At 53.7% G+C, this 26,153-nt stretch overlaps 4 protein-coding genes across 4 annotated transcripts; 2 read left to right on the plus strand and 2 right to left on the minus strand.

Annotated features, from left to right (window-relative positions):
• Positions 1-14,777: 14,777 nt before the first annotated feature.
• MIND_00903200 (uncharacterized protein) lies at positions 14,778-15,282 on the minus strand (the record flags this gene model as incomplete). Its single annotated transcript, XM_037365674.1, has 2 exons — positions 14,778-15,181; positions 15,246-15,282. 2 exons carry the CDS (start codon positions 15,280-15,282, stop codon positions 14,778-14,780), a joined length of 441 nt encoding a protein of 146 aa, XP_037218916.1.
• Positions 15,283-16,631: 1,349 nt separating this feature from the next.
• Positions 16,632-17,848, plus strand: MIND_00903300 (uncharacterized protein; the record flags this gene model as incomplete). The annotated part of the gene is made up of 2 exons (XM_037365675.1): positions 16,632-17,108; positions 17,162-17,848. The coding sequence occupies 2 exons, from the start codon at positions 16,632-16,634 to the stop codon at positions 17,846-17,848; spliced, it is 1,164 nt and encodes a 387-aa protein (XP_037218917.1).
• A 2,251-nt stretch (positions 17,849-20,099) lies between these two features.
• MIND_00903400 (F-box domain-containing protein) lies at positions 20,100-21,546 on the plus strand (the record flags this gene model as incomplete). Its single annotated transcript, XM_037365676.1, has 2 exons — positions 20,100-21,257; positions 21,313-21,546. 2 exons carry the CDS (start codon positions 20,100-20,102, stop codon positions 21,544-21,546), a joined length of 1,392 nt encoding a protein of 463 aa, XP_037218918.1.
• A 3,181-nt stretch (positions 21,547-24,727) lies between these two features.
• On the minus strand, positions 24,728-25,537 carry MIND_00903500 (uncharacterized protein; the record flags this gene model as incomplete). Its single annotated transcript, XM_037365677.1, has 4 exons — positions 24,728-24,863; positions 24,915-25,193; positions 25,248-25,469; positions 25,521-25,537. The coding sequence occupies 4 exons, from the start codon at positions 25,535-25,537 to the stop codon at positions 24,728-24,730; spliced, it is 654 nt and encodes a 217-aa protein (XP_037218919.1).
• Positions 25,538-26,153: the final 616 nt, after the last annotated feature.

The raw sequence follows: 26,153 nt of genomic DNA on the forward strand, positions 1-26,153 counted from the left end.
AGAGTCGTCGAGTGTATCGACTGAGATATCGGGTGGCGACGCCGTTGCGTGGGTTCCGCGCATCACCTGTTCGCTCCTCTTGCCGAAGCTGGGCCTCAATAGAAGCATCGAGCGCCTCGTACCTGTATGCGCGTTAGTTTCAATGTGATGCAGACCGGAGAGACCAACTTCTCCATCGATTCTATGATTCCCATGTCTGTGCCGGTTTGGATGTTGTTCCATCGATGCTGACCTTCTCCGAGGTTCGTGTTTGGCTCGAGAAGATCCCAGTCGGCGCCGATGTTGGAGCGAAACTGAATGAGGGCTGGAAGAAGCCACCGATGCATTTTCTTGTGGTCCAGCCATCCTGAGACGGTGAGACACAGGACAGTAAATAGAAGTTACTTACTTTGAGTACGGCCAGTCGGATCATCGATACTACCAAGCCACAGCTCAAACTTGTCCAGCTCAGCCTGCGTCTTGACGTGACGAAGCTCACGCAACTGCCCTCGAGTTTCTTTTGACAGATGCTTTAAATCGTCAATGCCGCTGCCAATGTGCTTGTTAAAATCTCATCGCGATATGAAACACTGACACTCACCGATTGAAATGGACGCTACAAATCCGGAGAACGTAAGATAGGGTCGATTCAGGGTTACCGATCCGAGCCTTATACTCCGGTGTCATTTCTTCCCAAAGAGCAGCAGCGAACCCAAGAAGTGGTGCCGCTTCCATATCAGAAAGTAGACCCAATATCTTCCCACCATGATGGACACGCTTAAATCGAAGGGGTTTACCAGTCAACTCGAAAACAATTCGGAAGATTTCGGACCAGACAAATTTGAAGGACGATTCATCGTGACTCTCCATCCAAACGCGGATGACCGTAACCGCTGAAAAATGAATCAGACGATTCACAGAGGATAAGTTTAACGCACCGCGAGTATGTCTCGCAATCCATCCGTTGACCTCGAAAATCTGCATGTCAACATTTTTGACTGGTTTAAAAGTTGTATCAACATCAAGAGCGCGCAGCTCATGAATTCGTGTTAGCAGAGCTGGATTAGCACCAACAATGATGCGCTTTCCATCTTGATATTTCATACTGTGAATGTACCGTTTTTGTGGATCGGGCATCGATTGCTGTCGTGCGACATAGGTTGCAACAAGGGGTATGCGCCGGTGCAAGCCGAGACATCAGGGGGGAGGGGAGGGGGGTGGTCTGGTGGCCTTAATTCACTTTTCTTTCGTAGGGTACAGAGTGGCTGGGAATGCTATTAATGGTCTCAGAATGCATATAATTGTCATTGAAAGCAGATTTTGGGGTTCTTCTGAGGCATGTATAAGCATTTTGATAGGAATTTCCGTTGAGGTGGTGATGACACGGCCACGGCACACCCAAGTCACACCTGCCAGCTATGCCTGCAGCCAAAATTGGTTTTATAATGATGTCCGCAGGGTGGATGTGGGTGGAGAGCATAAGAAGGGACACTATATATAGAGGAAATTAGTAGTACTGCATGACATTTTCACCAGTTTCTAACACCCATCATGGAATTGCCTTTTTGGGACATCACGTGCAATCACGTGGCGTGACGTCACACAGGGAGGGGGGGTGTCCAGCAGTAGCTAATTCACTTTTCCGACCTGACGTCGGGGGTTTCAGGTATGCATACCTCTTGGGTTGCAATCGCTGCAGATTGAAATCAATGAGATGAGAACCAGAAAACTAAACAGATACCTTCAGCAACAGTCTCCCCTGCTTGCGACTCCTTTCTAAGCTCACGCAGAAGCCGATTTTTCAGCGCCGTACTCATCAAGCTAGGATGATATAAGCTGGGTGTCGTTCCAAGGAGCGCTTTCGTGCTGGGCGCTAGCAAAGCATTGTCAAATTTTGGTCAAGGTTCAGACAAAATATACCATTCTCAAGTTTGGCAACGGTTACACCAGGTCCGAATATCCGACCCGCCTCCATATACTTGCCCTTTACCATACATGGGCATTTCGAACCAATCGCCGTTGGGTGCTTATGGCATGTTTTGGGCTCAGGATATGCAATAGCCATACGAACGACATCCAAATACTCCTCCTTGCCCGCGTACATCTCCTCCAACGGACAAAAGAACGTGATTTGAGCTTGACAATCAATTTTGTTGAGTGGCGCAACAAATGGATGTCCGTTCTTCGAATGGTTGAACTCTGGGTCAAGTCAGCCATGGCAAGAGACGAAGAGAGAGGAAGCTTACCACATTCCGCCAATGAGGCGGTCTTGGTACGCACACTCTGAATGCCCGCGCACTGTTCCTCTTCATCATCGGCCTCGACGATGGGCTCTCCGCGCTTCGCTTTCAAAAAAAGATCCTCATCGACCAAGATTGGATGTGTCGAATGGCTGAACCCAGGCGCGAGCGGATCTGCCGCGTTGGTGCACCGAAGAGCATGGTCTTTGCCATTTGTGCGCTTGAAAATCATTAGAAGTGGGTAGGGGGCTTTGAAGAACACACCTGCGCAAGGCGACGGACGTCGCTCACATAACCAGCGCAACGGGAACCATCTACACAGATAGCCTGGCATCGTAGCTTGTCAACGGCGCGAAGAGCGCTGCAGGCGGATGAGAAGGGACTGACAGATATACTGAGCATACCTTAACACCTGCCCGACCACTGTGTCATCTTGGTGCTCTTGCTGACGCAGCTTCGCTTGAACGAGTTCGGCGTGGAGGTCGGGATTAAGTGCCCGTCGTGGCTTGTTGATGAACTCGGGGTTAAATGACGAACAAACCCATACACCTCGGCATTTTGGCGTCGCACGGCGACAGGCAATCTTCTCGTTAACATCTCGGCCCCAGAAAAAGCCTGATATGTAGTTGTCGACATCCTTTCGCTTCCCAGTTGAGGACGAGAAGGAATGAGGACACTAACCAGATGTTTAGCCACAGTTTTTACCATAGGAAGCACGAACCAGGTTACGAAAGACATTATCGACAGTCATGTCTGAAGGGAAACTGTCCGGGACACGGATGAGGAATGCCGTCGCTCGGGAAGGCTCAAAATGTGGCAGCTCTGAGGGCATACCATGGACACGTTCAAGTCGGAAAAACCTCTTTTGTGTCGTGAGATTGACACCTTTTGGGAACTCTACCACCTCCGACCAAACACCTTCGTCGAGCCACACAGTATCCGACGGCTTCCAGTCAAGGGCGTCGAGCGAGCCGAGGTTCTCGGGTTCCAGGGGAGATGCCGTGGATCGTTGTTTTCGTCTTCCATGCGACGTCTGTGTTGTGGTCGAACGCGGCATCGGGGTCGGAGGCAAGGCATCAAGCGAAATTCTGATAAATGTGAACGTCCAGTGGATGAGCAAGACACGAGCGCTTACGCAGACAGGTTCACAGGTCTAGGCTCGTCCTCGGCGAAGACAAGAGGCTCTACAGTCCATCTGTTCCGAGCAATTAGCCTCGCCAGATGCACTGAGAGCGACTCACTTTGCAGCGTCTTCAGGATCAAGCGCGGAAAGTCCGGGGACGCACAAAATCGCTTGAGTCGGCAGTTGACGAAAACGAAGACTCGGATCTGAAGGCTATATTAGCACCGAAGATAGACTCAAGGCAAATGTTCGTACTCTGAGAAGTTAGTTGACGGTGTCGATACCCGAGAAATCGGTGTTTGCGGGGCATTTGCAGCGGGAGCGGGTGTCGTGCTAGCCGCTTTATAGTGAGATACAATATGGAACTGTAAAATGAGAGACAAACACAATACTCTCCAAGCTTAAACTGGAGAGAGAGGTAAGTGACCGAAGATAGAAAGTAAAAACACGGCGACTGACAGCCAATTGTCGATTTCCGGTGTGGGTACCACCCCCGCCTGAGGTACAGAGTTTGAAGTCGGCGCGGTAGGCCTGTATTGCTGAGTTCAATAGGCATCACACCGATATGGACTCACCAGTAGCTGCTTTCGAATCCATTGGTGTGGTAACTATGAAGGATTTGAGGCGCCACTCGGACATGAGTTTGGGGAGGAAACTCACGTTAGTGGTGGGTTGGCCGACTGGGGAGTCCCTGGAGGTGCAAGAGTCCGTGTCGGAAAATTCCAGGTTGGCGGCGGCGGCGGGTAGTATGGAAGTGACGGTGGGATGGGCGGTGCGTGATTCCACGCCAAGTGGTTGACGCCAGGATGGGGCACTGGAGGATAGAGGGAGAACCCTCCATGGGGTATTGACAGAGAAGATGATGCCGGTGTCGTAGAGATAGGATCTGTCAGGAAGGGCCTATTCTACGGGTTAGGATAGGCCCAAAGCAATAGAATTGTCCACGCACCATGTTGCCCTGTTGCTTCCACAGCCACTGTTGCTCCCAGGGCCACTCCATGCGTCCTCCGCGTAATTCGCCTCCGCACGTTCTGGCCGTGCATAGTACGTGTCCCACGATGGGTCATACATAAGCTGCGGTGAGTGAGTCACAGGCTGATACACTGTACAATGTGTGCGCACCGTGTTTGATGTCTGCGACGCGCGTTTTAACGGTCGGGAGGTTGGGGCAGAGGGGTCGGGCGTCGGAAGGGATGGAGGAAAAGAAGCAATCGATGATCTGCCACGTCACGTTTTGACGTGTGACCTACCATTTTGGGTCAGATTCCCATGATGCTTCGGACCTCACGAAAGTCGTTGACAGCTTTCATCAACCTCACGAATGCTGACGCTCGGCAACCAACTCACGAAAGCTACCATCAAGTTCATGAAAGATGCCATCAATCTCACGAAAGCTTGTCGCGCGCGCGCTCGCGAACATCACTATTACCTTGATTTGAGCAATATCCACCAAGAGGTGCAGAAGGTCAACCCTCTCTCCATCGCTCTTACTGGAATTTCTAGGGGTTGAGTTGGCAGATTGGCTGGCGACAGGCGGGCTGCACCCTAGCGCCTGCATATGCTCCATCAGAATAGCGGCGAGAGAGTCCCATGTGCCGCCGACTCCGTTGACGAGGTCCCTCATGCCTTGCGCAATGGCGCTCCGTTCGCGCGGTGGCTCTACTTCGCACATGAAGAACGTTGTGATCACCCCAAGGGTGGTGTCGCGGGACTCGGAAGCGGGAGACCGTAGGACCGCCCTCCACGCTGGGATGAACTCGGAGTAGAAGTCGGGGCGACTCGAGAAAGCGTGGATTACTTCGTCTGATGTGCAGTAAGCCGGGGCGACGTGTCGCATTCGAGCTATTGGCCGAAAGACTATTGCATACGACTCAGAAAAGTCCCCGCGATTGGCGGCGTCCCCCGGGCCCCCGTGTCCGTAATAGAAGTCATTGCCGTGGCAGAGCCATACCCAAACGCGGTCCCAGAGCTCAAGGAATGCTTTTGCCGTCAACAGAGGAGAAGAGCTTGGGTGGTTGAACATGTGCTCCAGTATTCGGATTGCTATAGAGGCGCGATTGGCAGCTTCGACTTGCTCCCGGTCAGTCAGCTGTGTCCACGGTGTAGCGGGGTCCAGAATGTGATAGATGACACATATTAGATTGATGAAGTAAGCCTTGAGGAATCTGTTCGCGCGAATGTGGGATCGAAGGGTTTGGACTGCTTCAGACGTGCCATGAAGAGCCCGTTCGGCCAACTCCTGCCAGGAGATGTAAGGAGTTAGGAAATTAGAGATTGAATGAAGGGGCCATATACGCGGGTGTCAACGGGGACCTTCTTCAGGTTTGTCAGATCAAATGGCGAGTACATGGCCGTCAAGAGCAGGAGTCGCGTGCCACGTGGCGCCGAGTCATGACATCTACAGTGCCACATCATTGATCGGATTTGTGAACGCTTGTTGTACAATTTGAAGGAATGGCATGAACATACTGCTAACCGAAGAATACTTTCCCTCCACCCTCCAAAAAACACTTCTTTTCCTGGTTTGCATGGATAAGCAAGCTGAATTCAGAGGTCGTCTGTTCGTTTTAGTGGTCTTCTGGCTTTGGCTTCAGGCCAAAAAGCCATGGCTTTTTGGCTTTGGTACCAGAGCCAAAGCCAAGCCACAACTGGTGGCCCAGGCAGGCTTTGGCCTGGCTTGGGAGTCTAAAAGCCAAAGCCGGGCCAAAAGCCACTGGCTTTATCACGTGATCGCGTTAGTCGGAGATCGGACTTGTCGGAGTCATCAGCCGAGTCGATCAGTACCGTAACACTTGATTTCTACCAGCACAGCCTGCCAGCACATTTCCAGCGCAGCAACCACTGCCATCGTAACAGCGAGGCGGATGCTTTGTAGCCTCTCTGCCCTTCCCAACGCTGCTTTTGCGTCCGTCTACCGGACTCATTAGTGTTTCAATATATCCAGCGTAAGTCTTGGCTTTTTTCAGTATAAAATCACCGCCAGGTTTGCTGAAACCTATTAGCGAATGCCGGCGCGGGACCTTCCTGACTCGACATTGGTTGTCGAAACAGCACGGGCACGAACTAAATCAAGCCGCGCACTTGGCTACGAACAGCCACAGGAAGATGTTGTGGATATCCATGGATCCGAGTCTGAAGACTCGGATACACGTCGGTGATCTTCTTGCCCAGCTTCTACTATATTCATCTTCTTGAAGCTGTTGTAATCGCAGGAAAGCGCAAGAAGAAGCCCGTCAGTGATCTGCGAACTCCCGTCAAGGTCACCAAGGTTGTCATGGGGTCTTCGCCTCGCAGTCCCCTCAAACGACGTGAGGTTTTTCGAACACTTTGTTGTCCATTCTGACGCCATCCTCCCAGGTATTCGCAGGGGCCCTGTCAACTCTACCGTGGATGATGCCACAGATACCGAACCGACAACCGCTGGTGGCTCTGCCCTATCTACGGCGACAGCGACAGCGACGACAGTGGCCGATCCTGATGCTATTGACGATTCTGGGTTCCTCGCTGACATACGACTCACCGCATTAACTGGCCCTCGCAAGAGAAAGGCCGACACGAATAAGGACTTGGACCGATTCTTTGGCCCATCTTACATTGAGAGCCGGACGAATGGGAAGGAGCAATCACGACGGCTTTGCCTCGCATGCCCGGGGTATTTCTTGTCAACCTATTTGTCCTTTCGTTCTACTGACACTCAAATGTAGAGGAAAGAAAAGCATTGTCGACCAACCCACCACATTACGTCGCCATCTTGAAGCGAGTCACTATGTAGCCCTTCATTGTCTCGTCAACTATGTCACTAATAGGATGCCAGAGTGCTTATCAGAAATGGGCCACAAAATCCGACTTCCTTTCGGCTCTTCCGAAGGATCGAAAGTCTCGAAAGGATGTCGAAGCTCTTCAAAGTCAGCCTTCAAGCTCGCAACCTACGCTTGACCCCCACCTCCGAGAGCCGCCCCCACGAGAGAGAATAATCATGTACAGCGAAAGTGCATTCCGGGAGGCCGCTCTTGACTGGCTGATTGCGACGGACCAAGTAAGCGGTCCCACAATATATTGCATGCTGAACAGTGTCTGGCAGCCGATTCAAGCATTAAGCCATCCCAAGTTTAAACTGATGATTGATATTGCGTCGCGAGCGAAAAATGGCGTCATAATTCCCGGCGAAAAGGCAACGCGTGCCGAAATCATGGACCTCTTTCAGAAGCGGATGCTCATTCTCAAGGACAAGCTCAACGTGCGTCCTCCCCTCAGCGCTTTGCCATGCTAATTGACTCGGATATCAGGGCCCCACCGTGACGGGGGAGCTGTCCTGCACCGACGACTGCTGGCAGGCTGATAACAACGATTCGTACTTTGCGTGTACTTGCACATGGATCGAGGAGGCGAGTCCCCCGGCGTGTGGGAGACGCAGGAAGCAATCATTGGCTTCGTTCGAATCAATAATGCGCACCACGGCGTCCGGCTTGGTCAGGCTCTATACAAAATTGCGGCTCGGTTAGGAATCCAGACTCGAGTATGTTTTTATGTTCGACCGTACGCTGTCTTGTTAACTGCGTATATAGATTGGATATCTTACAACCGACAACGCAACAAACAACTCCTCGACCGCAACCGAGTTCTCCACCAACCTCCGCATTCGGGATAGCATTGATTGGGATGTCGATGAGCGTCACCTCCCGTGCACCTATAGTGCACCCTAATACCCTCTAGTTAGAGGGATAGAGTGGGGTACTCTCTCCCTCTAACTAGAGGGGGTTGAGCCAGTAGCGGGCACCCCCGCTAAATACGGCTACCAAGGGGGGTCTTGGTAGCGGGGAAAGAGGCCCGGAGGCTGCCATCACCCTCCCGGCTGCCTCCCCGCCCCCGCCCACTGTGTGCGCTGCCCGCCGCCGCCCGATGGCCTCGGCGTCGTCGTCACGATCGTGACTTATGTCACCGATCGCTGATTGACGTCGCCGATCGCCGCCCGCTGTCGTCGGCCACGGAGCTTCTTGCCCGCCGGTGTCAGGTACCCCGCCGCCGCTGTCAAATAGTCCGCCGACGTCGTCCTCGACGTTGCCCTCGACGGTGAGCTCAATTCTTCATCATTTTCTGTCAAATAAATTAATTTCCAATCAAACTTGATGATTGCAACACAATGGCGGTGTCATCACTACCATCCACTGATCCCGCCCTCCCCCGACGCCCGCCCGACATGCCCGACGCGCCCCCTGATGCCCCCTACCCCAAAAAATGAAAAAGTTGCGGAATGTCACGAAAACTGTCCCAGTACAAACCGCTAATCAATATCTTCATTCGTTTGAGAGATATTAATAAAACTCATTAACTCAATATTGTTATTAACTCAATCATTAATGTTGTTAACTCAATTGTCTGAATTTCACCATATCTCTCTCAATTATTCATTGATCTCTTTGATCTCAGCTTTCCTTAATTCTTCTAAGGCTCTCAAATGACTCCATCTAGTCTGAGAAGTAGTGATCTGAAGATAGGCTTATGATCAAGCATTAGGTATCATTGTGTGATACCTGACTATGTCAGTCAGTACTTCATATTTCCAAATGAGCTGAATATATATGGTGCTGAGCCATGCTTGTAGTACCCTAATGACCTCCATATCTTTACTACAGCTCCATATTCTATATGAAATTGTTCATAGCAAATTTTGCTATATAGGCCTTGAAGCATTCAAACTTTGCCAGATTCTATAGGGGAATGGGTTAGAAGTATCAGAGAACTTCAAGGAACAGTTTTCTATCTAAAAATAGCTTATCATGTTAGGTGAAATTCCAGAAACTCATATGTCACTCCTTCAGGTGTCACAGGTGGCATACCCATATTCCTCAGGGATCTGGTCACAGATAAGCTATTGGAAGGCATTGGGCTGTAGAGGGCCTTGCATTTATCATTCAGCATAGCTACATTAGTCTTTAACACCAGTCCTGGGGAAGGTTAGGCCTTTACTCTTCAGAAGTGACTGATGTCACATAATGCTATATGGAAGATTCCACTCCTAGGGGGGTTTGTTCTATGGTTTAGATGTGGTAGAGAAGTATATTTAGGTATCTGGAATGAGTCTTACCTCTATATATGTGTTGTAATCAAGTGTGTCAGTGGTTACACCAAAAGGTAGGGTTGGGATACTAGCAGTGAAAGGGACTGTCCGCACCAAAACACTTGCTCAAAATAAATTTCAAGTATGATCTAAGAAATTGGTATAGGCTATCAGGGGACTTCAAAGTAACCTTAACAGAGCTTCAACTGCTGCCATAGCTATACCAGATGTTGTGCAATGTTGTAATCAGTGTTATCTATACTCAATCTAGTACATCTATAGTTCTGGTACTTAGAGGTGTAGAGACAGATCCTCAAGGGCAGTTGTTATGGATCTTCACACCTTCCAGAAAACCCTCTAACCTTCCCTATATCTGCCCTACAGCTTATGATAGGATGTACCCTAGAGCCCCTGTAATTCAGTGTTGTCTGCTGAGGCTGTGAGGCTAGAAATCCATAGAATCATTGATATCCACATGCCCTACAAGGGTAAAGTTAGATCAGGATTATCCATCTAGTAATCATAAAGATATCAGTCATTTGTTCCATGTCTTGAGTAAAACATACAATTTATCCTACATACAATGGGTATACAATGACTCCTTAGCTTGATACTGTAGATTGTATTCCCCTAGGATGTTACCTTCAAGGTGAGCCCCATATTACCCATTTCCACTAAGTATATTTGAAGATACACTCTAAGTTGAGCTGGATCATTTTCCAATGATGGGGTCATATAGACCTAATTGGACCATTTTACAGGTGGAAATCTCATGAAGAAAGACTGACTAGTGATAGTTTCAAGCCCACCAATGTTTAGATTCAAGCCCTAGCCATTGTGCAGTTGAATTGAGTTAACAACATTAATGATTGAGTTAATGACAATATTGAGTTAATGAGTTTTATTAATATCTCTTAAACAAATGAAGATATTGATTAGCGGTTTGTACTGGGATCATTTTCCCAACATTCCGCAACTTTTTCATTTTTGGGGGTGGAGGGGTCGGGGAACATGTCGGGCGCGTCGGGCAGGCGTCGGGGGAGGGCGGGATCAGTAGATGGCATTGATTACCCTGCCACTGTGTTGCGATCAGTAACTTTCATCAGAAATCAATTTATTTGATGTGAATTGATGAAGAATTGAGCTTACCAGCGAGTTCAACGTCGAGCACGACGTTGATGGACTGTTTGACAGCGGCGGTGGGATGTCTGGCAGTGGTCGGGAAGCAGATCCGAGGGCCGACGACAGCGGGCGGCGATCGGCGACGTCAATCAGTGATCGGTGACATAAGTCACGATCGTGACGACGACGCCGAGGCCATCGGGCGGCGGCGGGCACTGGGCGCAGTGGGCGGGGGGCGGGGAGGCAGCCGGGAGGGTGATGGCAGCCTCTGGGGCTGTCTCCCCGCTACCAAGACTGGCCTTGGTAGCCGTATTTAGCGGGGGTGCCCGCTACTGGCTCAACCCCCTCTAGTTAGAGGGAGAGAGTACCCCCCTCTATCCCTCTAACTAGAGGGTCTTAGGGTGCACCATAGGTGCTCCCGTGAGTCCGTCTAGTTCAAATCGCTCTCCGCTGACTATTGTAGCTGTATGGCGCATGTCATAAATCTTGCAACGCAAGCATTCATTTCGACTTACAGCAAGTCCGCACATTTTGATCCCAAAAATCCCGAGAATCATCTTCCAAACATGAACGCTGAGGTACGCGATGAAATCGGCCTTATTCGGGCAATTGCGGTCAAGGTACGGACATCATGGTACTGATTAAAGCCGTGACATGCTGACTCCAAAGCAGGAGCGGTCTTCCTCCAAGCGCAAGGAACTGTTTCTCAGGATCCAGTCAGAGGCGGTCAATCGGTGGAAACAGGCTGCCCTGCTCCAAGGAACGACGTCGCTATCACCAGATCCGGGTCCGCCAAAGCAACTTGTTCTCGATATGAAGGTCCGATGGACTTCAACCCGGAACATGACACTGCGAGCAATTGAGAAACGAGAGGTCTACATCCATTTTGGCATGAATTATACATCTGACAATTCAGTAGTTCATCCCAGAGTTTCTGGACTTGCTCACGGCCCAAGCAAGCACAGCCGACGAACGAAGTAAGCTGCGTGCATTAAAGTTGACCGGAGATGAATGGGAGCGAGCTGTCAAGTTCGCGAGCTTGTTGGAGGTACATGATCTTCGTTGCCAGTTTTCATATTCCACAGCTTACATCAAGTTTAGCATGCGGATCGTGCACAGCAAGCTTTCTCATCTGGGACGACCCCTACCCTCCATAACGCGATTCCCGCTCTGGAAGCACTCCACGCCGCATGGACCAAACGAGCATCAAGCGAAACATTCCGAAGCTTCTGGCCTGCACTCGAAGCTGGGGCAGCAAAAATCAACGAGTACTACAATAAAACAGCGAAATCATCTGCCCACGTTATTGCGATAGGTGACGCGTCTCCGCAGCCGTACAAGCGCAGTTCTCATCCCAGTACAGTGCTTGACCCTAGTCAAAAGGGACGATACTTTGCCAAGAATTGGGGGACCGAACTGGCGGCGGAGGCACGTAAGACGGCAGAGCAAACTGTACGTTCCCTACCTGGTGTAACTGCTATTCACAGTCGGGTTACAGTTCCGGGAGCGGTGGGAGAAACTGAATGGGACTCCCGCAATACGGCCAGCAGTCACAGTCAAGCCTATCAGTGACGAGTCAGGGTCCCACGCCCGCTTGTCGTTGCTCCTCCGCGAACTTTCTTCAGCTGATACTGTGGATGACACTGATGACGAATCAATGCACGAAGATCCCGAACAGCCATGGCTTGACGAGTTCAATGATTATTATGATTCTCGCCCGGAGATCATTCCCAAGGAAACACCTTTGGCTCGGTGGTGGGGGGTGAGTTGGATTTGCCTTTAATCTTTGGTTTGACTGACATTCTGGCAGTGTACGCTTGGGCGGTTTCCGACATGGCGGTCCCTCGCGCGTGATCGTCTTGCAGTCCAAGCCTCATCTGTCTCAAGCGAACGGGCATTCTCCGCGGGGGGTATCACCATTAGCAAGCGGCGCAATCGGCTGCAAGGTGATATTGTGGAAGCCCTTCAAATATTAAAATCGCTCCATCACTCTCCTTCGATCTTCCGCAATTCGGCACCAGATGACAACGACAACGACAATACTGTTGATGGGTCTGAATGTGACGTTGAGGGTTGGGACTGCTTCCTCGATGATGCACCGGAGAACTATGATTCATTGACTTTATAATAGGTACATTTCGGACATGTAGCAGTCGTAGAATAATAAGTTTTTAATGATCAATTTCTTATCTAAAGCCATGGCTTAGGCCAAAGCCAAGCCAAGGCCAGGCCAAAGCCAGTCAAGTTGGCCTGGCTTGGAGTTTCCTCAGGCCAAAGCCATTGAAAGCCGGGCCAAAGCCATGGCTTTCGGGCCAAGCCAAGGCCAGAAGACCACTAGTTCGTTTCAGCAGCTGTACACCACACTCAGTCCACGGCGGTCAGCAAGCAAGTCTTGTAGCAAAGACCCGTAGATATTGCAGCCTTAAACGCTGCGCTTAACGCTAATCGTTGAGCTTGCCCAGTTTGAGTCGACGTCGCAGGCGTTATGTGGAGCGAAAAACGCGGAGTGGAGTGCGGAGCCGACAGCGACACCCCCGTACATGACGTGGACGTCATGCATGCGGAAGATGCCCTTAGATTGGGGTCAAGGCCGTAGTCGACGGCGAGCAGCGACGTCGTGGTGCCAGTGAAAGAAGGGACATGTTTGGCTTGGCGTCGCGTACACGTGGCGCTCACGTCATCCGCTTACGCCATCCACGGCTTGTTTTCTACCTCCATCTCGGCTTCGCGTCCTCGCCCGCACCATCGCCTGCCAGCTACTTTGCTGTCCGGGTACAACGACTCGGAGGAGGGCGAAATGTACCTGCTACTGTGACCGTGTGGTCCGTGTTAGAACGCTGCATTTCGCTCAAGCGATGGTTGACGCGCGCAGACGGAGGCACAAATGGTGCGTCTTATTCTGGCTATATGCCTGGCTTACCGATGCCGCGCTAACTGAATGGCGGCTCAATCTGTCAAGTCCGCGAAGAGCATCGATCTCGGGCGACCGTCAACAACCCCGCGATCTGTAACTCACGTTCAAGCTTGAGGATTGCCACGGGCCGTTTCTTTCGTGCCGAATGACGTTGGACGCTGGGTGTACGCTAAGGTATCGCGGATAGAAGGCCAGAGTACGGTAGTGGGGCCCAGCAGGTGCGTGGCTGGCTGGCCCGCTTCCTCCTTGACTCATTCAATTTGACCGCTCATCTCAGCTCGCTCGCCTCCTACGACCTTCCTCAGGTTACTCCCTTCCTCTGCCAGATACAACGCTCATTCCAGCGGGTACTACTATGTACTATCGGGCGCAGGGTACGCAATTGTGATCTGCTGTAGGGCTATTAGTCAACAACAAATCTTTCCAGCAAGACCCTCCCTCCGTCTCTCACCCTCATCACATCCCACAAGCGACAACCATCCGCATCCCCAAGCACCCGCCCGCTCCGGCCATCCCTGTTTCACCCTCCCTTGTCGATCAGGCCGATACATAGAGCAGAAAGTGTTGCATGACTCTGAATGCTGCACCACCATCGTCTCCGCTCGTTGGAAAACTCGACATCACACTCGACTACGCTGCTATCGTGCGACTCTGGCGCGGCTCCGCTGATTATCCGCGATGCTGGATTGGAAGTCCTTTATCTAGCATCAGAGATAATCAATTCGGCGGCGCCACGGTGGGCTGCTGTGCGCCTTATTGCGTCCGCTGGGACTGGGCAGCCCGCATTCGTGCGCAATGTCGGGGTCTCCGAACAAGCGGAGAAATTGTCGCCGCTGGGCGCTCGGTTTGTCTGGCCGCGCTACAAGCAAGACGGACGATGAGGAAGATGGAGTGGTGTTGGTTGGCGCAAGGCCGGTGCTCGTCGTGAGCGCGCGGTCGTCGCTGATGGATGCAGGCAAAGAGGGCAGGAGGGAGGGTCGCGCTGGGAGAGTGAGCTGTTGCTGGGGAATGAGGGAAGATGAAACGCGGCTTTTATACGGCTTGAGAGTAGGTGGGCCCACATTCCATGATGTTCTAGCGCGTTCGAATGTGCTCATCAATCCTATTGTTATTTTATTCACATGTGTCCACAAACGCACAACGCGCTACATATATATCTTGTTCAGCACGAAGCCGCCGGTGTTCTAATAATGTCTTATGTGGGTGAGGTGGTACACGGCCCGCGGAGCTGGAACACCGTGACTAACTGCTCATCGAGCGACTAACACAATAGAATTCAACTCTGCCAATAACCAAACGATATGACAGCACGACAAGAACCATACAACGGCAATCGGACATCTATGACTCGGACAGCTCCGGGCCAACGGTGAGTGTCCACGCCTTCTGAGGGTATTCCTCATTTGTGGCTTTCAAGGCGTAAAAGTATGTGCTATTGAGAGTTTTCAGATGCGCTATAGCATATTCTCCGTCAAGGTCTGCGATCTTGTTGATGTCGAGAGCAGTGTGTATGAGAGCGAGGACACCGATGACGGTGTAATTCCAGTCCTTAAGGCGCAGCCGGTGATACCAGCATACGTGGTTGCCATTCTCGTGGATGACTTGTACGTCTATCCGCTCGGCGATGGACTGGGATTGCGGCAATTTGGCGTATGTGCGGTCGGCGCCGAGCTTATGCTCAACACTGGCCATGAAATCTTCTAGTTCGGCCGAGAAGTTGAGTGTGCCACGCAACGGGAGAAGGCCTGATTTATGATCATAGATCAGCTACATCTCAATCCGTAGGCGGGGAAACCGCAGTCTGCGTACCATCATTACGGTTCAGCAGCTCTGGCGGTGTTGTCATGTTCAACGGGGGAGATTAAGAAAAGCGAGGTGCCCCTTATATGGTACAAACAAAAGCGGTGTCAGAATCTAGATATAACATTCAGAACTGTCTTACAATATGACTTGGACGGAATTGGAGGACATGAGTCGGAGACAGCATAGCTTCGCATGCACAGTGGCGAGCTTGAGTCATACTCTGGTCAGCAGTTAGACTCAGAGGGTGCATACATGGGGGCCCACTCACACGCACCAACTTAATATAAACGGCGTTGTTAAGCGCTAGCGAGAAGCAAGATGGATATAGCAGCCGAATGTCCCATCCCTTTTCCGCCCTTTGGCGCCAGAAGTGCCCTGTTGATCCTAAGGGTGTGCGCGCGAGATAGATTCCGCGTTGATTCGGAAACCGCGCCGCCACCATGGCCTTCTGGGTTCGTCCTCGTGGAGCGGAAGATGGAGTGATAGTCATCCGTCACGGTTACGCCGAGCCGGAAGCCGATCAAGACTCACACGCTCTCTCAGCGCCTCCACGACGACACGCAATGCCGGACGTGCATCCAGCGCAGTACTTCACGGATGCTCAAGAGGGTTGGCATGGGTGTTTGGCGCGTGCATGCCGTTGTTTTCATCCGCATACCTGGCTAACTCGTTGGAAGAGTTGTATAGCTGAGCGTTTCCAAAGCATACAGTATTCTGGGGCGCGACACGAGTTTCTGCGGGAGGTGGTTGTGTGAGACCAACTGCAGCGTGGATAGCACTGCCATTGTCAGATATGGAAGGCGGATGGGTACTAAAAGGAAGCTGGCCATCAAGTCTCCCGCTTGGGCCGAAGGTTGAAGCAGGAATCGAAGGGTACAAGTGGCGGAAGGATGACGCGGGGTTTGCGTCACCCTCACGGTCTGGTGCGTCATGCCTTCCGGACTACTGGGCGCTTGCCAACCATATTTTTCCTCCTTGTAGCGCCACAACACAACAACAACAGGTTATAGACAATTATAGATGTACGTATCTCGCTGCGCTTGGTTCCTTTTGCTCGATCAACGCTTAAAGCACAGTGCATTAAATATTAATACTCGGAATGCCGAGTTACTTTGCCTACCACTCTTGACCTCCGACCACCACCATGGCTCCTCTCATCGACTTCCCCACCGAAATCCTCTCCAAAATCTTCGACCACTGTCTCGCCTTCAAGCCCGACGTCTACGAGTCTGTGCGCCATACATCGCTGGGTGCCCTCGATTGCCCGCTGCTATGCCAACTCGCGCTCCGCTCTCTTGCGGGCGGCGACCTTGCCACCCTCGAGCAAGTCTGCTCCCGCTTCCGGACCATCGTCGTGGGCACGCCCTCTCTCTGAGCGATATCACGCTGGATATGCACGGCTTCCATGCGCCCGAGGACCTCCAAAGGCTCCAACTATTCGACTCCTTCAATCCTGGACAGTCCCAATTGCTCTCCGATCGCTTCAAGCAGGAGGTTAAGCACCACCAGATGGTGATCAGCCTGCTTCAGCGTGCCCTGACGCGGAGCCAAAGCATACCCCTCACGTTGACGGTTCGCTCTATGAGCGACTTTCAGCCGGGTGCGCTGTCTTTGCTCGCCGTGCAGTCGTTTCGCTGGGAGAGTGTCACGATCGATGTGCCCCGCGGCATGCACAAAGAGCTTGCGCCGCTGGACCGCGGCCTGCCGATGCTGAAAACACTCCGAATCACGCCGGCGTACGACCCGACGCGGATCACCGGCCTCCCGCTCGACATTCCTTTGCTTGCTGCCTTTGCCTCCGCGCGGAACCTGACACGGCTCGAGTATAGTGGCCCGCTGAAGCCTCTGGCAGAGGCCGGCATGACTCATGTACAGCGGGTGAAGATCGGCCCGTTGGGGGGCTGTTGCAGTTCATGTCCCAGCTGCCGGTTGGCGGCACACTGTCCCTCGACATGATCCTCCTTGCATCGGAGGCTGATCTGTCCCAACTCCGCCAAAACCTCAACCACTCTCAGAGCGAATCCCACATCTTGAAGCTAAAGCTGATCCTCTCTGACCACGCCCGCCCAGCGGCAGTCTCCCCACTCCTTGAGCTATTCTTTGGTGCTGTTCCGTTGCCTCACTTGGAGGGCCTTGCCATTCACACACCGGAGTACGTTGACGCGCCGCGGTGGCCCTCTCGTGCTGCCCTCTACATGCTTCAACCCGCAAGCAATACTATGCGCGAGCTCGATATCGTGGACATCAATATTACTCTAGCAGACTTGCTCCGCCTCCTCGCTTCACTGCCATTCCTCGAATCACTTGCAGTAGGAGACCAGGAGCTCCCCGCGGCGCCACTCATCACCGACACCTTCTTTTTCGCCCTGCTCGCCGATGGGGTCGGGGAGCAGATCGCGTCGTTGCGGCTCTGGACGTGCAGGGCGTTCAGCAATGCCATGCTGCAAGAGTTTATCGCCCGACGGGAGAGTGGCAAGCGGTTTAGGCTGGCGCTCACATGGGTGCCTGGGACAAAGCATGTCTTAAGCGATGAGTTGCTGGGAACAATTCAGCGGGAAAAGGAGAGAGGGACTCTGGTATTTGAGTGTGGGCCGGTTCGAAGAGCTTGAGAATGCCGCTGCTTGATATTTTGTACTCAGTTATCCCCAATGCTCGATCAATGCTTGATGAGAGAGATCTCCAGTCAGCGCAATTCCGCCTCGCTCAATGCAAAACGCACCAGTATGTGGATGTATTGAGGGAGAGGTCACGGTGTTCACCCAAGGCAGGGACCGATGTATGCTGTCGCGTTTCCCCCCGTGCCGTCGAGCGAAAATAGCAAATGTGTCCAAACATCATATGGTCGTTTGGGAGAAGCGTTCGACGCCCAACGGGCACTACGTGGCAGCACGTTCCTAGTGCAAGAAAATGGCGTCAAAAGAAAACCAGCCGACAGTTGCGAAGAATCCCATTAAAGCCGTCGCGCGTTGGCCAGTCGAACGCGCAGCCCCTGGGTTTGTTCGCCTGGGAATGCTACAATTGTGAGGGCTACTGCTGGGCAGATACGGCTTTCCATAGTGGGCTTTGGATGCGCTTTCACCTGAGAGCCGCCACGGCGGCCGCGGGGCGTCGTAAGAGTGGGGCAGCAGCAGGACGAGAGAGACGAGTTTATTGCTCCCAGCATTGCAATCAATCGTAGGACGTACATGGCGAGGTATATGATAATACGCGAGTCTCACGGATGGGAGTCAGCACGGGTCAAGCACAACTGCACAAGTGGGAAACGCACCCAGCCCGACGACAGTTCCCAATGGCACTCAGGCTGCCAGTACGAGTGCGCCGTTGATCATGACCCTCGGTTGCGCTGAATTTGGGATAAAAGTCGGCGGCAGGTCACCAGGCTGGTGACTGGTGATCTGCCGCCGTTGCACTTGTTGCGGGTGTAGCTGGGCCGGCCGCGCGGTCTTCGACAACGCCCAGGACAATACAGTCGAGCGGCATAAAGCATGATAACTGGGCTTTTGTTAGCTTGCCGCTATGCAGAATGACAAGGACGACGCACCCGATACTGAGCCGCAAAGTCATAACACCTGCTCTTCCACCACTTGCAGAACCCACTGCGAGAACTTGAAGAATGTGTACACCCTCAAAGCCCCCCGCCTACTGCCCCAAGGCCCTCCCAGCTGCTGACATCAGCCCCGGTTGCCGCGCGTTGCAGCCCGTAGGTCGTCCAGCTCCTGCGCTCTGCAGAGCATTCTCGTTAGGCGTGGGCGAAGAGGAAGGGAGGTGGGCGAAAAGAAGCAAGTCGGCCGTGATTGACAAGCGGCGCACGGACCAGCGACGATCGCACGTGCTCGGGTCCCACGTCAAACACATCTTCTTCCCGGCCACCATGTGCGACTGCCCGCGTCGGTCCAGTGCGCGCCGCGAGATGTCGGTGCCCCGCATAACAGCCAACGTCGGAGCCTCTGTTTCACCCCTGCCGTCCGGCGGCTTCAACTTGGCGCCGCTCGTGGCAGCTGAGAGCTCTGTCGGGCCGGCACAAAGGTCGACGTGTTCCTCGCGCACGCGAAGGCTCTCCATCGCGTACATACCACGCGCTACTGAAACGCGAGAAAGGTGTGTCATATTATACTAGTCCTCTGTCTTCTCGCACATTCGCACAATAGGCGCTGAAGAAATACCATGATTACCATCCATCGTGGCTTGCATCCTGCCAGTGCCTCCTTCCTCCCATGACTCTCTCCATTGTCTTGCCGCCGCCGCTAGCGCGCTGCTGATACGATGCGGCGCTACTCGCGCCAGTCCCATCGCCGCTTCCCATCGCCCCAAACAACTGTGCTCGTCCCGTCTCGGAAGCAGCGACGCTGCAGCAAGATGCATAATACATAGAGTCCGCTACTACTCAGTTCATCCCTTGTGGCCCGACTCCCCACTGCTGTTCGACGATGCAATGGCGCAGGCACAGGCGCGGCGTGCTTTGGAAGGACAACACGTCTGACGGTCTAACTATCTACTCAACGACTATGGTCTTGCCTGCCGCACCTCCGTCTTGCTAGTGAGTCGGTGACGGGTTCTCTGCCGGTCGTGGACTCTATGCCGAGCGCCGCCTCCTCATCCGACTTCAAGATGATCTCCAACGCTATCGGGGCTGCTAGAAGCGGCTGTTGGCACGCACGCTTCTGGTTGTGGCAGGCAGCTGCAGCCACAGCCGCAGCTATTTGCACAACATGCTGGTAGTTCGCTCGCAGTTAGGCCGACAGCAGTGCGTAATACAAATTGGTCTTTCATCAAAGGGCCTGAATTCTCAATATTCTTGGCGGTGAAATTGTGACCGCCAAGCATCCATCTCTTCTCCTAACCACCACCACCCGCCCGACAATGCTCCCGAACGAGCTGTTCCTCGAGATATTCAAGCTTCTCGGAGTGGACGACCTCTATGTTGCCGGCCTTTCCTCACCACATCTTACCCACATCGCACACGCAGTCCTATCCTCTTTTGAGCAACACAAGCTCTCCTTCTGGCCGTACCTCACTCGCAAACAGCCATTCCAGGCACTGGGGGAGGAGGCAGCCAAGCGACTGCGCTACAAGCTTGCGTTCTATGCATCACCCCACGTTGCACCGCACGTATATTGCATCCATATTTCGCCTCTCTCCGACAGCACCGAAGACAAGCGCCACATAGCCTCAGCTTCTACCAACGTGGATGTGCTCCGGGATGAGCTGTTCGCTCTCCTCCATCGGTTTCCTAACCTTTCTCGAATCTGGGCTAGCGACATCACATTTACCAAGGTTGCTATCGACAATCTGCGCGTGCGGACCGGCACGCGACCAATCATCGAGAACGTTTCGCTATTTGATTGTGCGCTTTCCCCGGATGTTGTTCCGCATGTCCTGGACCGCCCCCTCGCTATATTAGATCTTCACAACAGGAACAAGCGGGACTCGGCACGCTGGCTTGCCGTTATCTTTCCACGAACCCTGGGCAGCATCAGCCTGCTTAACGTTGAAGACCTGCCTGGACCGGATTCTTCCCCACTCCCCATCTTCCCTGTGGTGAAGCACATCGGCCTCTCCATGCAATTTTTCCATCCCCTCACGGCACAGCACATGTCGGCGCTGCGACGCATGTTTCCGGCAGTCAAAGATGTCATCATTGAGCGCAAGTTCTACGATTATGATCGCCCAGCAACAGAATACCTTGCGCAGGCATTGGCTGTGACGACACCTGTGTTCCCGCTCCTCACGGAATACCGGGGACCATGGGAAGCCTTTCTCCTCCTCAAAAGTGGCACAGCTTTAGAGAGGCTTGAGTTGACGTACGACTCCTGTGATCCCGCGGCGTTGGTGCTGGGCTTGGAGCTCATCGGTGCACAGTTCTTATTGCTCACTAACATTGACTTACACCTGGAGCCACTCACAGGCGCCACTCTTGTCCGTCTGATGGCCTATTTCCCAGCCGCGAAGCACCTCGAATTGTCGCTGGAGTGGGATAATGATCTCTCACTACGACCACCATCCGAGAAGCTCAAGGAGGTGTGTTTTCTGGGAATCCATGTCGGACGATACTCAAGTTAACGTTCCATTTTAGTATACCATCTTTCTCTCTGCCCTCCCGGTCTGCCTTCCACAGACAATGGAGGGCCTACATATCTCAGCCAAGCTGGCTGTCGGAAATGCGTTACCTGAGCCAACCCCATCTTTAGACCTGCATGTGATGCAGACAGCCCTCCTGCTGAGGTGTGTCAATATGCAGTACATTTGGATCGAGGGGAACTTCTTCGAGCTTGGATGGAATGTCAATGGCGAAGAGACGGACGATTAACACCATTTAAACAACGACATAGTCTCGCAACTTCATTTTAATTCCAACTTGTATTCAAGGCTACTTATCGTATGCGGGAAGGTGGGCATTTTGGAGTCGGTCCTGAGTGTGTAGTAGTGGTTAAGTTTCAATGACGATAAGAGGAAACAGATGGCATCTGGCAGTAGGATTTTCGTAGATGGCATTGCAGACCAGCACTAGTTCGGCACTCGTTGACGACGAGGGGAGATTGGCATGTCGGAGAATTCGAAAGAGCCAGGCTTATCGTCGCTGGTATCGTTGGTCATGATTCGACTTGCCTTGATGCCATCTTTTTCTTCCTGCCGCGGCTCCGGCGGCACAGAGTAGAGCGTTGGTCTGCGTGTATTGTGCACGATTGAGACGGGTAGAGATGTGGCACACGGTCGGGACGCAGGACGGAGTGCAGTTCTGCCATTGGTCAACTCGGAGCTCGGAAGGGCGCTCCCTGCAAGGCGACGCTAACAGCCAAGTCCGTCGAATGTATCAGCGACGATTCAACGTACTAGTAGTGAAGCCAGATTGGTCGATAGATAGCGCCCATGCATCTGGTTGACGAAGGGGGACCGCGTGGTTGCAGCCGCGAGGCCAAGGTCTTTGGAGAGCGGCGACCTAATAAGATGTCTTGTTTGTGGAAGACGTTGAGCGTGCGATGGGTGGCTCTGGCAAGATTGGCCAGGATATGATTGTTCAGAGGTGGGAACAGAGTCGGACGCCGGAGGAGCGTGTGTTGCGTCCGAGTCGAGGGTGGTGGAAACTGGTGGTATCACTAAGTATATTCGGATGAGCTGGCGCTATGGCTTGCGCATCTTTCCAGAAGTAAGCAATGACACGGAAGAGAATAGCTCTGCAACGCACCCTTCCGCGTTGCTGACCTCTCATCTCCGCCCCCAGGCCCGCTTCAAGGATGTCTGGCTGCCGCCGTTCAAAGCCCAACCGCGCTCGTGTGCTGGCGGCGCTCGCAGTCGCGGTCGTGCAGGAAAATGCGGGGGAAATGAGTGAATAGGCGGCTTGGGCGCGGCGCCCCCAACCTGAACACGAGTCGCAGACGCGATACATATGCACAGAGAAAGAACCTGCGTGCCGGTGTATTCGCAAGGGGCTGGACCCCGGCCGCTAGGGGAGAGCGTTCAGTAATCGGTGAGACCAGCGGCAGGATAACTCACCATGGAGTACCGCAGAAGCTTTATAGTCCGGGCAGCTTGCGCCCCTGCCGTTGAACTTGCTCCAGCCTCCTTCGCGTTCTGGCTCGAAAGTGTCCATCGCCATGAGAGTCGCCGTCACTGTCGCGTCGGAGTCGTCCAGCAGCGCGAGCAGCCGTTGCCGGTATCAACCATGACAATTAGCAGCGCGCGCCGTGCTCAACGCGCGAGGCTCCGTTCGGCGTTCGCGACATGGTCGTCAAGAAGCAAGAGGCGCTTGACGTGGCACGTGCGTGACGGCAGGGTCCGTGCGCGCCACGTCAATCACGCGCGGATCCTGCCCTTCTTCCTTCCCTTTCCCCCTCCGCCGAAGCGAGCGCCTGGCTCGTTCCGCCGCCCCAGGGCGAAAGACTGGATGGATCCACGGCGGCCAGGGCTAGGATGACCTCGCGGGACGCCACTGCGTCTTTTCTTGTGCTGGCGCTCACTGTTGCGAGCTCAGCTGCTTGTACAGTGTCTGGTTGCCTTCGCGGGACGGGTAGGCGGACTCGGTGGATGGGGATGTCTTGCCGCGATGGGAAGGATGTAGAGATGCGGGCGCGGAAAAGGAGACAAGTAACTAGGTGCGTTTACAGTTCCTCTTCGCCGTGTCGTTCGCTGACGGGAACTTTATAGCTCATGTACCGCTAGAATGATAAGACATTGCACTTTCCTTCTGCGCCAATACCACGGGGAACTCAAATGACGCGCGTCAGTTGATTGTCTGGCGATTGCAAGAAGAGTATGCACTTTCCAAATTCCGTGATTTTCTGTCGCGCGTGCCGCGACCTTGCAGTCCTTCGGATTTGCTATGGACTCCACGGGCATCTCGTTGATGATACTCGCCTCCCCGACCAAGATCTCCCGCGAGACTAACGCGCTTCCCCGCCAGCAATGTGGTCGTCTATGCCCAGGCTAAGGCCACACGATATAACCACGGGCTCCGCATTGCTAGTGCCTTTCGGGAGCCGCTTGTGATTTAATTTCGGCGGCGCTTGAGGAGGACAGGCGCCCTGTACCCGGGCAAGCGCTGGCCGTCTTGCCACGCCGGCGCGGGGCTCTCTTTGTAAGCGGTTGTAGGGTAGCCAGGACAACGCTGGAGGACGTTGGACGAGGGCTTGCCGGTGCCGTTGTCAATGCGCCGGAGAATCTGCATAGGGAGGGCAGGGCGAACAGGTACGGCTCATTCGTCATTTTCCGCCGGCGTTCAACAACGGGCACGCACGCGCACCTGGCTGCGTGAGCTGTCCTGCTGTACGGGGGTCACGGTCGCAACCGGGCATGTCGGCGCCTCCGCCGTTGCGGCGTCGGACCTCTGTTCGACCCGCCACTGGCGAACGACTCGGGCTGAGTAATGACCCCATTGGCCGTCAGTGGTCAATTTGGCCCCAGACTCAGGGTTTCCCGGATCGCACGCAGGGATGGATGGTCAGCTTACCCGTCAAACACACTCTTCTGCGCGCTTACTTCGTTCCAGAGACCCGCAATATCGGCGCAACGTCGAATCGTTGCCCGCTGCCGGGTTGATGTCAGTTTCGCGGCAAGCAGATCCGACTTGGGCCTGGACCGACACGTGTCCTGATCGCTGACGAGGAGGGAGATCGATCGACGACGCCGCGGCGCGTCCTGCCCTGTACGGCGGCGCGCGCGTGGACCACTGTTCCCCTACGGCGCGTCGAAGTTCGAACCCGCCTCCTCCTCCTTTGCCGCCGCCGCCGTTCGCAGACGCATCAGGTCGGGCAGGCGAAAACCCCTGGCGGGTGCCAGTATTGCGTGCTTACATACAGTTATATGGCTTGCTGAGGCGCATCTACCGCTGTTTCTCCCTCTTGTCGTGCAGTTAGAACAGCGATGTCCTTGAAGCTATTCATTGCAGTCACAGTCGCGCCCACAAAAAACTATGCCGTGTATAAAGGATCATAACAAACACTATGCTCGGTTCTCTCCCCAGCCGTCTTTCCTAGTCGACACCACCTCAATGCTTACCTTCTTCTCTTCTTTCCCGAGCACGCCACACCTTCCGTGTCTGAAGAACTGGCAACCCCGTCCTGTGATTTGCTGAAAGCCACGCCCCACGGGGGCGGCATCTCTTGCTGCGACAGAGTCTGCTGCAGGGCTCTTCGTTAACGTCAGTCAGGTACTCGTTTTCAGTGGAAGGAAAGCCAATACCTGGAATTCAAAGTATGATGATGTCTCGCATGTGGCGCATAAGTGGGGGTTGGTGTGGCGTGTGCAATCGGTCGTATGGTTTGAAAGGTTGGGATTTGGGGGATTTGCCCTAGCGACAACGGGGGGACAGGTCGCGCCATTGCCTCCCGCATTCCCGGAGAAGGGGGTGCGCTAAATGGCGAGAGACGGGTAAATGTTGGTGGTGGCAGGATCGGTGGCAAATAGATCGTGTATTTGTCTGTGGGGGTTGGTGTGCGGGACGGCGGATTCCCTCGAGGGCTAGACATATCAAGGATGTGAGATGACTGAAGTGTGGAGCGGCAAGTAACGCACTGGGACATAACTCGCCGGAAGGTGGGATCGTGAAGGAAATGGGGAGATTCAGGGCGACTTATATAGCTGTTCGGTGCTAATGTACCCACATGTGGGCGGACGGCCGACAGCCCAAGTAGAGTCACTATGATGCTGTTGTGGGTAGTCGCCTTGACTCCATTGTTTACGCAAAAGTGCCAAAACACAACAGTCAACTTAGAAAGAACGGGCGAGGGGGAAATTCTGACGCCATTCGTGAGCGCAGGCATTTTCACTGCGCTATGAACAACCGACCTTGGCAGCGTCGACATTTACCAGCCGCGAAAACACCAGCTCCGCGCACTGCCTTCGCGTCCTGGATCATGATAGCCTATGATGATCAGCTGTGTGTGGGTACGTGCGAAGAAACAACAAGACTCACGCAAGAAGCCGATAGAACATCGGAGAACGTGGGTCCCCACACCGCCCGCAGACCATCTAAAAGCCGCACCGCGTGCTCATCAGTTCCCCCACAACAGCGCACCTTCCAGCGCTTCGCTCCCTCCGTCGCTCCCTCCTTGGATTCACCTGCAACAACCGGTACCGCCGTTATGCTCACGACGAACCTCAGGATCCGCCCCGCCAGCACCTCCAGTCTTCCTTCCCCGTTTTCCAGCCGCGGTGTCGAACGACTACACGGACGGGCACAAAGGACTGTACCGCAACAGTGTCTCTGCTCGTTGTACGACCTGCGATCGGGCTTGATCGCGGGTTGCCAACCAGCAATAGCGCCGAGTTTCCCGAGCAGAGTCGGTACTTGGCGCCAACTTTGAGCCACGGACCCACAGCGCTCTGCGGGCTATCGCGGATCTCCGTCTCCCATTCAGCGTTGGCTCCACCAGTCACAGTGACGTGCGCACCCGTTGTCTGTATCGTCGAGCGGCATGC

Source organism: Mycena indigotica, assembly GCF_014461135.1.
Source record: "Mycena indigotica strain 171206Taipei chromosome Unknown Mind.scaff0007, whole genome shotgun sequence".
NCBI classification, from domain to species: domain Eukaryota; kingdom Fungi; phylum Basidiomycota; class Agaricomycetes; order Agaricales; family Mycenaceae; genus Mycena; species Mycena indigotica.